Source organism: Herpailurus yagouaroundi, unplaced genomic scaffold, assembly GCF_014898765.1.
Source record: "Herpailurus yagouaroundi ecotype Mexico unplaced genomic scaffold, PumYag 77, whole genome shotgun sequence".
NCBI lineage: Eukaryota > Metazoa > Chordata > Mammalia > Carnivora > Felidae > Herpailurus > Herpailurus yagouaroundi.
Window position 1 is genome coordinate 84,168,283 of NW_024412388.1, and position 17,175 is coordinate 84,185,457.

At 38.0% G+C, this 17,175-nt stretch overlaps 1 protein-coding gene and 1 long non-coding RNA gene across 2 annotated transcripts in view; one reads left to right on the top strand and one right to left on the bottom strand.

Moving 5' to 3' along the window:
• The window catches only part of DPYD (dihydropyrimidine dehydrogenase), an 891,530-nt gene extending 877,919 nt beyond the window's left edge, over positions 1 to 13,611 (bottom strand). Inside the window, exon 1 of the mRNA XM_040471061.1 lies at positions 13,453 to 13,611. Coding sequence (XP_040326995.1) covers positions 13,453 to 13,491 — 39 coding nt within the window. The 5' untranslated portion in view covers positions 13,492 to 13,611. The remainder of the gene's footprint in view (positions 1 to 13,452) is intronic.
• A 25-nt stretch (positions 13,612 to 13,636) lies between these two features.
• LOC121027532 (uncharacterized) overlaps positions 13,637 to 17,175 on the top strand; it is a 130,740-nt gene continuing 127,201 nt past the window's right edge. Inside the window, exons 1-2 of the long non-coding RNA XR_005788788.1 lie at positions 13,637 to 13,882; positions 15,505 to 15,593. This is a non-coding gene — a long non-coding RNA (uncharacterized LOC121027532). The remainder of the gene's footprint in view (positions 13,883 to 15,504; positions 15,594 to 17,175) is intronic.

Sequence of the window (17,175 nt, forward strand, 5' to 3'; positions counted from 1 at the left end):
CTTTCTTTCTTTCTTTCTTTCTTTCTTTCTTTCTTTCTTTCTTTCTTCTCCGATTACTGCAGGTAGGACTTCCAGTACTATCAAATAAAAGTGGTCAGAAGGGACCATTTTGTCTTGTTCCTCATCTTTAAAAAAAGTTTTCAGCTCTTCACCATGGACTATGATGTCAGCTGAGGGTTTTTCATACAAGGCTCTTATTATGTTGAAGTGTGTTCCCTCTAAACTCACTTTGTTGGAAGATATTTCTACTTTTCTTATTTGTATTTCTATTTATATTTTTCTCTTATTTTACTCTTACACTAAAATTCTGTTAAAGCACATTTTTTAAAAGAAACTCCAGGAGACCTGGGGAAATGGCGGCATAGGAGGACGCTGGGCTCACCGCGTCCTGATCACTTAGATTCCACCTACACCTGCCTAAATAACCCAGAAAACCGCCAGAAGACTAGAGCTAGGCTTGTCTCCCCAGCCAAGCACAGACAAGAGGCCTACAGAAGAGGGTAAGAAGGGTGGAGGAGCGGTGTGCACTACACGGACTGGCGGGAGGGAGCGGGAGGGAGCCGGGGCAGAGGGGCAGCCTGCCGGCCAAGCAGAGCCCCCAAGTCTGGCTTGCAAAAGCGGAGGGGCTGGACGGAGTGTGTTCTGACAGCAAGCGGGACTTAACATCTGGAAGGTTATAAGCTAACAGCTCCGCTCGGAGAGCAGGAAGGCTGGAGGACAAGGGGAGGGAGAGTTGTTGAGCCCCAGACTACAGAGCACAGCTTGGCGGGGAACAAAGGTGCTCACCAGCTCCATCTCTCTCGCCCATCCCCCAGCCAAAATCCCAAAGGGAACCGGTTCCTGTCAGGGAACTTGCTTGTACCGCACGAACACCCAACTCTGTGCTTCTGCGGATCCACCCCTCCGGCGGCAGGGGTCTGACTCCCTCCCAGTGCCACAGGGCCCCTCCTGAAGCGGATCTCCAAAGGAAAAGCGAGCGGTGCCTTCCCCTCCTGCCCCTGTGCACTTTGCGGGTCCACCCCAGCTAATACGCCAGATCCCCAGCACCACAAGCCTGGCAGGGTGCAAGCAGCCCAGATGGGCCACACCAACCCACAGTGAATCCTGCCCCTAGGAGAGGGAATGAGAAGACACACACCAGTCTGACTGTGGCCCCAGCGGTGGGCTGGGAAAGACATCAGGTCTGACTGTGGCCCCGCCCACCAACGCAAGTTACTCAAGACAGCACAGGGGAAGTGCCCCGCAGTTCCGCACCACTCCAGGGACTATCCAAAATGACCAAACGGAAGAATTCCCCTCAAAAAAATGTCCAGGAAATAATAACAGGTAAAGAACTGATCAAAAAGGATTTAAACAATATAACAGAAAGTGAATTTAGAATAATAGTCATAAAATTAGTCACTGGGCTTGAAAACAGTATAAAGGACAGCAGAGAATCTATTGCTACAGAGATCAAGGGACTAAGGAACAGCCAGGAGGAGCTAAAAAATGCTATTAATGAGCTGCAAAATAAAATGGAGACGACCACGGTTCAAATTGAAGAGGCAGAGGAGAGAATAGGTGAACTAGAAGATAAAATTATGGAAAAAGAAGAAGTTGAGTAAAAGAGAGATAAAAAAAAATCCAGGAGTATAAGGGGAAAATTAGAGAACTAAGTGATGCACTAAAGAGAAATAATCTATGCATAATTGGTATTCCAGAGGAGGAAGAGAGAGGGAAAGGTGCTGAAGGTGTACTTGAAGAAATAATAGCTGAGAACTTCCCTGATCTGGGGAAGGAAAAAGGCACTGAAATCCAAGAAGCACAGAGAACTGCCTTCAGATGTAACTTGAATCGATCTTCTGCACAACATATCATAGTGAAACAGGATCTTATGTGGATCCTGAGAAACTTAACAGAAACCCATGGGGGAGGGGAAGGAAAATAAAAAAAGAGGTTAGAGTGGGAGAGAGCCAAAGCATAAGAGACTCTTAAAAACAGAACAAACTGAGGGTTGATGGGGGGTGGGAGGGAGGAGAGGGTGGGTGATGGGTATTGAGGAGGGCACCTTTTGGGATGAGCACTGGGTGTTGTATGGAAACCAATTTGACAATAAATTTCATATATTGAAAACAATTAAAAAATAAAATAAAATAAAAAACAAATAAATAAATGAATAAATAAATAAAAGAAACTCCAAGCCCCTTTAAAATGTGGGAAAGACGGGGCGCCTGGGTGGCGCAGTCGGTTAAGCGTCCGACTTCAGCCAGGTCACGATCTCGCGGTCTGTGAGTTCGAGCCCCGCGTCGGGCTCTGGGCTGATGGTTCAGAGCCTGGAGCCTGTTTCCGATTCTGTGTCTCCCTCTCTCTCTGCCCCTCCCCTGTTCATGCTCTGTCTCTCTCTGTCCCAAAAATATATAAACGTTGAAAAAAAAATTAAAAATAAATAAATAAAATGTGGGAAAGATATTCAAATTAATGAATATTCAAACAAATACAAAATAAAATCAGATAGGAGTTTTCACACAACTGTCCACTAAATAATTAAAAATAATTTTAATGTTGAAAAGGATACCATTTCATATACATTAATACACTGATAACAGATGTATAAATAGGTATACAACTCAAAAATATTTCAAATCCTTAAAATAGTCACACGTACAATTGATAATTTACCTCTTGAATCCTTCAACAATGTGATCTTAAACATGTATAAAGAATAAACATTTATTACTGTCTAGACTGGGATGGAGGTGTCATAGGCAGTGATTTTCATGGATCATGTAAGAAACTTCTGCATATGTTTTTATCTCTTTCAAAAAAGAGACTTAAACATACCAATGTTCAGAGCTCAGGTTACTAGCAAATTTTAGCTTTAAAATGTAGCGTGAATCAAAGCTAGTTTGGTTAACATACCTTAGAAGAATGTTTTGCTTTATTAAATTTGTCGCTGTGAGAAAAATGTGTTGAGTGTAAATAGTTACATTCACCACTCTCTTCCTCTTCCTGAGAACCATAAGAAAAAGAAAAAGGAGAAAAAATTGCACACACACACAAGCTTCTGTATATGTGTATACACACACACACACACACACACACACACACACACACACTTCTGATATAGAGGTCTAGGGTGAAAGAATCCATTGAGAACATGGTCTGCTAGAGTGGTTTGAAGAGAGGGAGAGGTACAGGGTGGAAGGTACAATACAAAAGTTTCCATTTGTGGTCACACATTGGAACACCTGCAGTTGGTGTTATATATATTTATTCATTCAAGACAAAAACCTGAGATTTACCTATTTAAAATAACCTGAAACCCAACCTCACTCTTGGCAGAAAAAATAAAGAAGTATCAGGCAGTCAAGCCATGATCTAGAATAAAGCATCAAATCAGCACTGAGTGCAAATGAAATCATATCCACATCAAGGGAAACTATGCTCAGATGCCTATATGTTCTCTAACCCTGAATGTGGTGGAGGGATGAGGCAAATTAGTAATTGGTTCCAATTCCACTTTTTCCGTTCTGTCTTTGCACCCAATAATGGGCCATTTTTCCTTTTAAAAATGCTTTAAAACACACACACACACACACACACACATACACACACATACACAATTCAGTTCAATCATGTAGGTAGGTGGAAAAGGCAAACTGAAATGCACTACATATCAATGAAGCCAACCCTTTCAAGTGTATTCTAGGCAAAATGTCTTAAGGAAAAAAGTTATTGAAGCATTTTAAATAACTATTACTAAAAACAAAGTAATTATCTGATAATAAAGGAGAGGCTTGAATAAATTTTGGTATCTCCACTGCGTGGAATCTTACAGTGCTATTTAAAACTATTTTATTTTATTTTATTTTATTTTATTTTATTTTATTTTATTTTATTTTATTTTATTTATTTTATTTAATATAATTTATAGTCAAATTGGTTTCCATACAATACCCAGTGCTCATCCCAACAAGTGCTCTCCTCAGTGCCCATCAACCACTTTCCCCTCTCCCTCACCTCCCATCTACCCTTAGTTTGTTTTCAGTCCTTAAGAGTCTCTTATGGTTTGCCTCCCTCCATTTCTTTAACTTTTTCCCCCCTACCCCTCCCCAATGGTCTTCTGTTAAGTTTCTCAAGATCCAAAAAGGAGTGAAAACATATAGTATCTGTCTTTCTGTGCTTGGCTTATTTCTCTTAGCATAATACCCTCCACTTCAATCCACATTGCTGCAAATAGCCAGATTTCATTCTTTCTCACTGCCAAGTAATATTCCATTGTATATATAAAACACATCTTCTTTATCCATTCGTCCATTGATGGACATTTAGGCTCTTTCCAAAGAACTGCTAGGAATCCACCCAAAGTATACAGGAGTGGTGATGCATAGGGGCATTTGTACCCCAATGTTTATAGCAGCACTTTCAATAGCCAAATTATGGAAAGAGTATTTAAACTATTTTAAAAGTTAGTATGAACGTGAGGAAATAGTTCTGAATGGAGAAGAAAACAAATATAAACTGAATATGATTAAAACTGTTTAGGAAAAAATTCCTCACGCATAGAAAAGTATTAAATCATTGAGCAGGGCTATTTTAGGTGGTGTGACTATGTATGTTTGAGGGCTTCAATTCACTCTTTTTGGCATTTTTCTTTCTGTAATGATCATGCAAAATAATTCTAAAAATCAAATCACAGTATGGGTGCCTGGGTGGCTCATTCAGTTGATTCTAACTCTTGATTTCGGCTCAGGTTATGATCCTTAGGGCATGGGATCAAGCCCCACATTGGGCTCCGTGCTGAGTGTGGAGCCTGCTTAAGATTCTCTCTTTCCCTCTACCCCCTCCCCCCCCCTCTCTCTCTCTCTCTCTCTCTCTCAAATAAATTTAAATACATAAATAAATAAAATTTAATCAGAGGAATGAAAAAAAAATTAATAAAAGTTAACCCCCAAAAAAGCATCTTGCTGTGAAAGCTGTTATGCTATTATTTAACTCCTGAAATCTGTGAGAACTAAATAGCTTTCTTTGAAATATGAGCATTTTAATCAAGCATTCTACTCTGTACTCCCCAATATTTATCATGAAAACATAACTGAAAGAAAAGTTCTCAAAGCTTTGAGGTCACTGTGGAACAGGTACAAGGAGTCAGAGAAAGGTAACTTATATTCCCTATGGGCTAGAAACCCCAAAATTTATACTCTGATTTCCACTGACAGTTATCAATCAAGAAACACACTGGAGAAACTAAGAGAGTCTCAACTCCTTATTTGGAATCTCTAGCTGCAATTTCTAGTTAAGGATAACACCATCCAAGAGACACAAAATATGAATTTATAAATTCCATATCACCCTCACAAAACTCCACCAATATATAGAAGGATTGGACTTTGTGTGCTCAGGAGAGATTTAGATTTAACTCATTTGTTTGATTGAAAAAGAAAACGAAGCAGGCAAGCATGAAGAAAGTTTAAAAATCATTAAGTATAACAATTCCATAGAGTCGGTATAAATGGTATACTTAATCCTGCCTAGCATGTAAAATACAGTAGCTATGACAACATCACGTCTGCATTTCCTCAATATGATCACTCAGCAGGTCACATTTCCAAACAATTTCACCATTGCCGTATTTTATTACAAACCATCCTTAAAAGACTGATCAATAGCAAACTCATTGAGAAGTCAGCAAACTCTTCAAAGTGGTTGAATGATTTCCACAAGGTCAGAGAGCAAGGGACCCAACAAGTAGAGCAAACATATCTGCAGGCCTGTCCCGTATTCCAGAATACTTACATTAATTAACATACAGTAAATACACATTCTCTTCTATTGTTTTGAAGATTTTCACATGGCTTTTACATCAAACTAACATTTTTAAAGTTTTAACATGCTGCTATAGTCAATTTTTAATACCATTCAAAGGATTTCACAAAGATTCAACAAAAAAAATCTAGTTAGGTAAATCCATTGTGGGCAGGTAAAACAAGTTGAAAATTAGGGGATGAAGTTTGGAGAAAGAAGTGTAAGTGGGGGAAGGGCAGTGGGGAGGATTCGCAGGATGGTGGGTAATAAAATATGGGAGAAGAGGAGGTGCAGTCAGGGCTCCATCCATGAGCACCATCTGTATAAATCAGGCCTGGAGTTGACATGTAATTTTGTGTGGGTCCCCTGAGAAGTGGCCCTCAGGGCTTCATTATTGATGAAGAGATTTTTCTTCAAAGTGGCCCAGTCAGCAGTGCCTCAAGGGGACATTCATAAGCACTCATAATATCAATTTCCAAACACCTGGGAGGTAAGGACACAGATTGTCTCTTTAATTATTATGATAAAGGTAGAGGATAGTGAGAATGCTTTTACACAACCAAGCTGAAATTCTCAATGAAATAAAATTATCATAACCTAACATTAAAAAGTTTAATATTTGAGTCATCTTTCAGAAAGAGCACATTTTACATTTTCCTGGTGCAAAATAGGTTGATCTCCAATTCTTTCTTTCCTAGTAGTCAAAAAAGTTTTAATGAACAAATACAGGGATGCTCAGAAGTCTAGAAAAAAGACTTTCTTTGAGGCTAATATACTTGCTTAGAGACATTATAAGCTTAGTCCAGTTTGTACAAACAGATATGACCTGGGCTTTTTTAAAAAATAATTGTGTAGAGATTTCTTTTCAGAAAGGGATAATACTAAATCCCTTCTATATATCGTTCAGAATACCAAGAAATAATTTTCACCAATACATTGGTCCTGAGAGAGTCTAAAAATGCTCAGAAAAACACTGAAAAATCAATCCATATGTACACTGCAGTAAAATAATAAGGGTTGGGGAGGTCAGCCTTGGATTTGAGTCTTAGTCCCTAGTGGATTAGATGTAGATAATCCCATATAGACAAAACCAATGCCACATACTTCCTTTGAATCTCCTTCAATTTACACCAGAGGGCTAGCAATACAGAGGGTGTTAAACATATTTTTAAAATAGAAGTAAAAAGCAAAATGAACTGGGTCTCTTTAACTTGATCTGAATTTCAGAAACTCCCCCTTCTCACTGGTAATATTGACAAATAAAATTAAGGAACTTTCTTATAAAATATATCTGCAAAATATATCCTCATAATTCTTTTAACTTCATTAACTCCCCCCTCTTTCACATATTTTAACAGGCTTCGATATCACTTGTTAATTTTTGGAGTTGAACAAAATTCCAGCCAAATGACATTTACATAAGACACATGATATGTGCAACAATGATGTTTGAAAGAAGTACCTGGTATTTTTTTTAATATTTATTTTTGAGAGACAGAGAGACAGAGTACGAGTTGGGGAGGGGCAGAGACAGCAGGGGACACAGAATCGGAAGCAGGCTCCAAGCTCTGAGCTGTCAGCACAGAGTCCGATGCAGGGCTTGAAGTCACAGACTGCGAAATTATGACCTGAGCCGAAATCAGACGCTCAACCGACCAGAGTCACCCAGGTGCCCCAGAACTACTAATATTTTAAAAATACATATTTTATGTGAAAGATGCTATCTGAGGCATTATATGTATATGACACCAGTTAATCATTACAGCTATTGCATGAAATAATGAAGCATAAATCCAATTGACAGAAAAAGAAATGATAGTTCAGGAAAGAACTGACCACAATCACAAAAATTAAAAAAAAAAAAAAAAAATGAGAGAATCAGGATTAGAACCCAGGTCTGTTTAATACAATGTTTTCTTTTTTACCATGAATTGAGGTTTGATTTTGTGAAACACAAAATAAACAACTTTAAATAAACGTACTGAGCTCCTAATATCAATAAGTAAATATCTGTAGTGGACATTCTAAAAGAAAAGTAATACAATGAGTTCACACCTACTAGCATAACATTTTAATTACAAGCAATGGAAGAAGAAATAATTATAAACCATAGGAAATATATAATCCTATTAAGAGTTATCTTAGTGGTATTCCTGGCTCCAGGTTATCTGTGAATGACCACACTATTGATGTTTGAGGCCAAAAAAAACTTTGTTTTGATATAGAGGATTAAGAGCAAATGAAGTCCTGAAGGTAAACATGTCACATTTGAAAATGAAAATCTTGACTATATATAAATTTATAATCTTAGAATGCCTTATAAAATATTTTTAAATTAAGGCAGGGTATAAATGATGTTGAAATTTTCTTACAGTTTTAAGGACTGAAGGTTTCTATTCATATTTGTCATTGTTTCCAGCTAAGAGGGAGAAAAATAAGTTGGCCAATCCTACTTTTCAATATCCTCGTTAGCTTCACTTAAAGCCTGGACCATAACAAATCTCATCATATTTTCTTTGTCATATTATTTTATAACTTTATTTTTTTCAGTCTCATTGTCTTTAATTTTAGTGTTTTTAATTTTATAACAAATTTATGCTTATTAAAAATTCTCCCACAATGATCAGATAGGTTTACCTTTACAGTAAGGTCTATTTTTCAGCTCTTGCATTCTTGCCTGTTTATATACAGAATTTGGTAAAATGCTGTATTCAAATAGTTAAGGAAAGATGATTGCTTAAAGATATCCAGTTTCCTCAGGATTTTGGCCCTAGATCTTTTTCATATTCTTATCAATTCCTTATTGCAAATGTTCAGCTGTCCAAAACTGAATTTTTCTTCCAGAATGTAAGAAAGAAGGCTACTGAATTCCAACATATTTTTACAACACTATCTGCTATGATTAAGCAGATCCAACGTAAAAAATTCCCTAGTGATAGAATCGTCATTAGTCATTAATCTCAGTTTTTAATTAAACTACTAAATTGGTCACTGAATTCATGTGCAGGAGGTCTAATTTCTTTTAAAAAACTATACTGAGGTATATACATCTGGCCATGCTTAACTCTAGAAATACACCTTAAAACTACAAAGAGCTGAGAGCCAAAGCCTAAGAAACTCTTAAAAACTGAGAACAAACTGAGGGTTGATGGGGGGTGGGAGGGAGGGGAGGGTAGGTGATGGGCATTGAAGAGGGCATCTTTTGGGATGAGCATGGGGTGTTGTATGGAAACCAATTTGACAATAAATTTCATATGTTATTAATAATAATAATAATAATAATAATAAATTTATTCTCTCCTTTAAAAAAAAAAACTACAAGGAGCTATCATTTGGAATGAAGTAACTTCCCAAATCACACAATCAGACACATTTTTACTGCCCAGCTTAATTTCTTAGAAAGGAGAAATACTTTGAGTACGGTCCACAGGACAGTTTAAAATAGGGAGGACAAGCATATTTTTAACAATTCAGACTCACAGAACAGGTTTAAAATTTAAAAACTTTAAAAAAAATTAAAAGCTTTAGCAAGTCGAGATAGCATTTCCTTAGATTGGCGGTGCCTAATCAGTAAAAGAAAGGAGACAAGAAAGAACTGTCATTTATACACTGAATAAAAAAAACATAAAAGTTTAAATAAATAAATAAATAAATAAATAAATAAATAATCCATAGCTTCTGCAAAGTTGAATCTTTATTCTCTCCTTTGGATCCATAACCCTTCCCCTTCCCAGAGACAAAAACAGTTATGATAGAGGGTATTCTGAAATATTTTCTCCCACCTCTACCAATTAATTCATAACCCCTGCCTTCCCTTTTTTCAAAATGCTCCTTAAAAATGTACTTTTCTCCCAGTTGTTTCCTTTATCTTCCCATTTTCCAAGTCCATGATTTTAGTAACTTATTTTCTTAATTAATAAGCATAGAAAATTCTCAAATGAATGGAAGCTAGAGTATAAGTAATTCAGAAACTGTTTCTGTTTGACTTGAAATGCACTATGATTCTGTAGACAATGGACTGAAATCCCTTTCTGATTCAGGGTAAATGTGAAACACTCACTAACTGATAATTCAAGGAATGGACGTTGACTTGTGATTGTGAAAGCATTAGAGTGGTAGGTAGCATTTGAGTTTGGCTGTAAATATTTACCAAAATTACTATTATTCAGAAAGTTAAAGGTTTCCTGTAGCTGCATACATTTTCTTTTTTTTTTTTTTTTTTTAATAGAGGGGCTGCTAATTGTGACTTTAAATGATCGTTCTTCTTTTTTTTTTTTTTATTTTTTTTTCAACGTCTCTATTTATCTTTGGGACAGAGAGAGACAGAGCATGAACGGGGGAGGGGCAGAGAGAGAGAGGGAGACACAGAATCGGAAACAGGCTCCAGGCTCCGAGCCATCAGCCCAGAGCCTGACGCGGGGCTCGAACTCACGGGCCGCGAGATCGTGACCTGGCTGAAGTCGGACGCTCAACCGACTGCGCCACCCAGGCGCCCCCATACATTTTCTTTTAATTATACTTCTATAGTCTACTCTTAATTATCCATGTCAGTGGAGAGGAACAGGACACTGAACAAAATTACACTTTTCTAAAATTATTCTTACTTGCTTTTAAATGAACAGATATTGGCATTATACTGGTTATCAATTCAAACTAAATGAAGTACTGTGAAGGTACCACTGAAGTCAGGGTAAGTGACCAGGATTGGGTATTCACCTTCTCTCAAATCTTCCCAGGAGAATTTGTATTCAAAAGCTATCCTTGACAAAATTCAGCTTTGTCCAAAATGTAATCCCATAAAGTAAGATGACTTTCAAAAGCACATAGCTACCGTTAATGATTTTAGAATACTAATTATTTCATTGGCAGGAATTTTCCTAAGATATTTGTTCATACTTTTATTTTTTAACATTTGTCCTTTTTCCTAACAAGAATATGTCAACTTGTGACATTTATTATATTTCCTATTATAATTTTCCTTATTTAACAGGTTATGAAAATATGACTCAGAGAAGCTAAGTAACCTTCCTAAAGTCACAGTTTAAAAGAACTAAACTAGACTTCAACCCAGTTAGCTCCAGATCCCAGGGTCTGAATCACATTTATGTATCAGGGAAAACAAAACAAAACAAAACAACTTCACTTCTCATGCTGCTTCTACAATTACCATAGTGACAACAATTTTTGAGTATATGAGCTAGGTTCTATCGCCTAATGTCTATTACTTACTAATGCATCATTGTTGTGCTTTATCTTTCAGCCTGAAATATTCCATTTTTGGGGTTTGGTGACATTCTGATTGTTTTTTATGCTCCCAATCCTTCAAACCCTGATGTGATACTTAATTAAGGCTAGACATTATGGAGTGAACACACAAGGCAACTTTACCTCAGTAACTTTTTTTCTTCAGAAATAGAGATATTTCTTGGCTGCCTCACTGAAACCTGAGATTCTGTAGGTAGCTTATGGGGAAAGTTAAATCACTATTATAGTGGGTTGTCACCATCACCTTCTGTTCTTTTCACATTTATCAAGTGAACCTGTATTTTGTTCCATACTGATTTTTTTTAAAGATTACTCCATGTTCTTGAGACTAAAGCAATGGTCACAGTCAGATCAGTCTCTAGACAATGGTCTTAAGGAATTCATTCAAGGAAAGGAAACCCAATGTACGCATTCAAATTTGATAGAAAACTGAGCTTTCATCATTCATTCTGATTCTTCAAACAAAAATGAACTTTGGTGAATCAACAGGATCAACTGAGACATCTATGCTTAAATGTGTTCCTTTAGGCTTAATGTATTTTTCTTCACTGCATTATATTTTAATGATTAATTTCATGCTCTCTGGTGGTACTATAACTCATGAATCACAGGTTATTACTTTGAGAGAAAAGGAAGATACTATGTATAATGAAAGTGGTTACTGATTAAAATGTGCTGCATATATGAACTACATAAAACCTGAAAAGGCTTGAATACCACTGTTCTAAATTGTAAGTAATATCAGGCAGATTAACCCCACAGACTAAGGTTAGACTGAGGTGAGTGTAAGGGCGTGGACTTCTCAAACGGGTCTTAGTTCAAACAACATATGAGATTAAGCTAGTAATTTAATGTTTCACTGGCATCTTTTCCTTAGTGTTCTGTGGTTAAGAACTGATTTCCAAGACAATTGCAAGAGAAATACAGAGAAAGAAATCAGTTAAGCAAATAACATACCATTCTAAAAGCCAAAGGCCACCTGCCCCCTGACACTCTCCTCTCTAAAATCAGTACTGCCTGAATGCTGTCAAAAGTTTGCTATTTAGCTTAGTTTAAAAAAAATGATTTGGTTAAATCAAAGTAATAAGGACCAAAAAGGGCTTTGACAGTGACATAAATCGAGTATCCTTCACCTTGTGCACACATGAATAAATATTGGGTTAAATATATCTTACTGATCAATATGAAATAGTAAACTATCCACAAGAGAAACCACAAGTAAATTAACCAGAGAGGTCACTACAATATAATTTGACTCTTATTACTAAAATGGATTTTTCCCAAACCAATGTATGGAGTTGGAAGAAAACATTACTACCATCTCCCAACAGAACACAAAGTTACTTCAATGACAGAGGAAAAATGTGGCATCAGCAGCTATTCTGCAAACAGGTGGTTTTAAACTTTTATTTAAGCCACTGAAAAGGACTGAGGAAAGAAAAATTTGTCATTTATAAAAAAAAAAAGACAGAGAAAACATACACGTACACACATATACACATTTTATCGGACAGGGAGACTCAAATAAAGAAAAGCCTTAAACAAAACACAACAAAATATGAAAAAGCAGTTTATCTTAGCTCACAAACGCTGAATTGGGTATGTCTAAAAATCACTGTTTAAAATTAAATCCTTCCCATGTCAAACACAAAGGTCTTAGGAAGAATTTAAAGGAAACGGTCATGTCATTTCAGGTAGGACCTTATTCACAGGAAGAAAGATGAAATTGTTACAGAAACAGAGTGGAAGAGAGAATCAAAAACTCTTGAGAGGAGAGAAAAATACAGCTTGTTTATGTTTTTCTGATAGCACTGCATTTTTCGTGTTCTCAATAGTTTGTTCCATTCCTCCCTATGTTAAATAATTTCATAAGCATTGAAGCATTACTATGGCTAGCAGGGACTGCTAGAATAGCTGACACACAGATCTCCTTTATTTCTATAGCTCACCTTTGCATATATTTAGAATTCAGCAATTGGAGGTGGGGGCAGCAAACAGGTGCCCTGAAATGCATAGGGGTGGAGAAAGGGGAAAGTGCCTGGGTAGACGGGGTGGGAAATGGGAGCTCCTATCCTCCAGAGTCCACCTCACTGGAACTCTTGTGCTTCTTAGTCATACCATTCAGGGCAAGACAAGACAGGCTTCCTTAATCCCCTCCGAAGTAAACAGCCAGGTCCCAACCCAAAAGGCACCCCCTCCAGTCGCGGGACCCTTCCACTTCTGTCCCCCGCTGCCCGTGCCCATGTTCTGGCTCCCTGCTCCTCCACCTCCCCCGCAGGCCTCCCACGGAGGCAAAGTTTCCCCGGTCTCCCACTCTTTCCCGAGCGACTGCCGCGGCCTCCCCAGCACCCACCGGCTGGGCCCCCACCTCCCGCCCTTGGCGACCCGGCGCGCAGTCGGTACCTCAATGTCCGCCGAGTCCTTGCTAAGCACAGGGGCCATGGCAGTGTTTACAGCCTGAAGTCTCCTAGTGACAGACCCTCCTAGCGTCCTCAAGCTCCAGTCAGAAAGCGAAGTGACGGGAAGCCGAAGCTACCGAGTAAATAGGAAGCGGAGGGTCCGCGGCGCGGGGGCGGGGCTGGCGCTGGGAGGCCACGCCCCTGGGGCGGGGCTGCGGGCTCGGCCTCGCGGCTCCAGGCGCCCCGCACTGCCCGTGGAACCACGGGGAAAGCAGCCCGGCCCATCCCCCACGCTGGCGGCTTGTTTTCCTTCCACAGGCGGAAGGAAGGGAGGGAGAGAGCACTCGCACCCGGGACTGACCTTTGCTCTGTAAACTGTTAAAGCCTGAGCTTGGTAGGCTGGGGCCAGATGTTAGAGACCCACAGGATTAAAGGTAAAGGCAATTGGCGCTCTAAGTAACAAATTGCTCCTTTTCTTTTGCTTCCTCACGAATCCCGCAAGGTGCAGAAACGTTAGCTTATGGGCAGCTGCATCTTCTGGAACTCCTCAGGGATGAGGTAGTAAACGTTCCTCTATTCATCTATCAGAAGGCGGGAGAAGGCAAGGGCGCAGGTCTTCCGACAGTGGACAAAACCCGGGAGTACGAGCGAGCGGAGACAGGGTTATCAGAGACCCAGGGAGGGAGAGGAGCAAAATTTCTACAGCCAGAAGTGGCAAGTAATAAGTGCTGTAAGTGCTGTAGGTGGTACAAAATCAAGGTTGTATCTTTGCAGGACAATCCATTCTAACGACTCCTTAAATATATGTAGATATATATTTCTAAAATGTGAAGCTCCTTTGAAGAGTGCTTTATGTTTTGTTATAGAGCTTGCTGGAGAGACGGGAGTGATTTCCATTGAGAGATGGTCTCAATCCAGAAAACATTCATCTTTGATTATATCTGTCTCCAGACCTCCCTCTGTTCTCCCGGTTAGATAAATACATCCTCCTCCTCTCTTCTCCCATAACGCTACCTGCTTACTTCTTAATCCTCTTGGCTAGATTGTGAGCACCTTGGATTCAAGTATTTCCTCCATATCGTTATTCTTTCATTAGTTCATTCATCATTTCATTCAACAAATATTTATTGAACAGTTCCAATGTACCCATTGTTAGGTACTCTGGATATAATCCGTCTTCTAGATTATATTTCTAGAGTGAGAAATACCTCACTCTCACGATTATACTCCTAGTAAGCAAGTAGCAAAATAGTAAGAAACAGTGATGTCTGCTTAGAAGATAAGAGAAATGGAAAAGGGTAACTGGGGTGTAAATGCTCACTACCTTGAGTGATTTGGGAAGACTTCTTTAAACAAACCATTAGATTACCTTCCAGAGCCTGGAATTTACTAGACAGAGAATGGATACATTTTCTTGAATCAAATTGTACTGCTAAGAAAAACTAGAAAGTTACATAGAAACTGTAAAATCATGTTTTCTCAAACATTTTATTCATCCCCAAGCTCTCAAACTTCGACCTCCTAAAGGATCTTGGAATGTGTCTTCATTTCTCCACCTTCACTCCATCCACCAAGGTCCAGTGGTATTCCACTCTTCTACTCATACCTTACCCCTCTCCACTCTAGACTGAGTTTTTAAAAGTATTAATTGACTCATCACACACACGCACACACAAACAGAATGAATAAATCCTTCAGTGGTTTGCATTGCACTCAGTAAATACAAACTTCCTAGTGACATCTTAATAACCCGCCCTGCCCTTCTCCAACCTCACCTATAGCCATTTTTGCCATGACTCTTTATGTACCATTCACGAAGTAATCTTCCCTTCTTCCAACCATTTCTCCTCCCTTTACACACGTCCTCCACTTGGGGGACTCTTCCCATTCTAAGCATCCTTTAGGTCTCAGGGAGGGCTTCCCTGAACTATCCCAATGAACAAGATTAGACCCACCCCAGTCTCTTTTATGACATCCTACTTTTGTCATAGCCTGATCAAATTTTATTTGCATATTTATTTAAGTGTGACTTGTTTAATATCTGTCTTCCATTTAGAATGTAAGCTTCAGGAAAAGAAACCTTGTTGTCTAGTGGATAGTCAGCTCCTAGACCAGGACTGAAGCATAAGAGACCAAGAATAATTGGTGAGTGAATGAACATAGTAGATCCTGAAGTTGGTTTATGCATTAAACAGTTCATTTCAGAAACTTCAGTTTCACTTTACCATGTATTCTTCTCAATCTCCCACTTACTCCTGAGAAGTAAATCACAATATATGTCAATGAATTTCTACTTAAAATGTGTCAAACTACTTTGCTTTTCATGAAATAATGTTCCAAAGTCAGATGTTCCTGAATCTTCCTACAACCATACCTTAGCTACCTCCAAAGTCATCTGTGTCCTCCTGGGGATATCATATAATGTACATAAATTATAATATATGAATAATATATATATTATGTATAATGATACTATTACAATGTATGTAATATTGATATGTGTCTGTACATACAGACACATATGTTTAGGAAAGAAAAAAGGTAAATGCATGCATATATAGGTAACATATTTATAATATGAATGAGATATATATATATATATGCATATATATAATTATATCATATATAACCCCTTCTCCAATTTAACCTGAGAGCTTCCATAGTCAATTTCTAACCACCAGAGACAGACACTTATATGCTTTTTTAGATTGCACTCTACTGCAAGTCTTATCAGTTAGCAATCCATATTTTAGTTGTTTTATGGGTATAAGTATCCAAGTTATCATTACGAGTTAGACACTTTATTTCCATATTTGCTTTTTGTAATTATTATTCTCTTAACCCACCATAGGATAAGTTCAAAATAGCTGTCTTTCCAAGGCTGAGAGCTTCTTCAGTGACACTCAGTAATCAAATACAAAATTCAAAATTCAAATGCTTTTTTATCACCCCCCAACCTCCCCAAACAGATGTACCCTGTTCTAAGATATTTAATTAAAGCATTTAATAATATTGCTCACATGCCACACCTATATTCTGTGATCAGTGATTGATCTAATAATATTTTAAATCCATTGAAATTCCACATTAAACACAGTTGTACCTGTAAATAATCCAAGCTGTTTAAAGCTTACTGCAAATGCATTCACACCACACTTTTTAAAAGTTGTAAATTATGATGGCATTTGTCAAGCTGTCCCTCCATCTGGAAGCACAGTCAAATATCAGGTGTTCCACATTAATTTTTTTGTAGGCTTTGGAGAAATAGCTCATCTAATAGTGTACAAATTCACCAAAATGCATTTCAGCCTAATAGTTTACATTACATGAATGAATATTATTATGATGATTATTATTACTATAATCAGAAGGAAAACTTATGAGTCATCTTTCATTGCTGAAAAGTTATACAGTACCACAAATTTAGAAACACAATAAAAATGCAGATTTCCATATGCTTTCTTTTTCCCCTTGTAGTCTAGCATTAAGCTTTTTTTTTTTTCCAGACATTCCTTGGAAAGTGCTTTTCTCCCAAAAAGTGAGACTTTAATCATGAGACTTATTTTACCCCATCTGACTTTCTTTTTTTTTTTTTTTTTTAATTTTTTTTTCAACGTTTATTTATTTTTGGGACAGAGAGAGACAGAGCATGAACGGGGGAGGGGCAGAGAGAGAGGGAGACACAGAATTGGAAACAGGCTCCAGGCTCTGAGCCATCAGCCCAGAG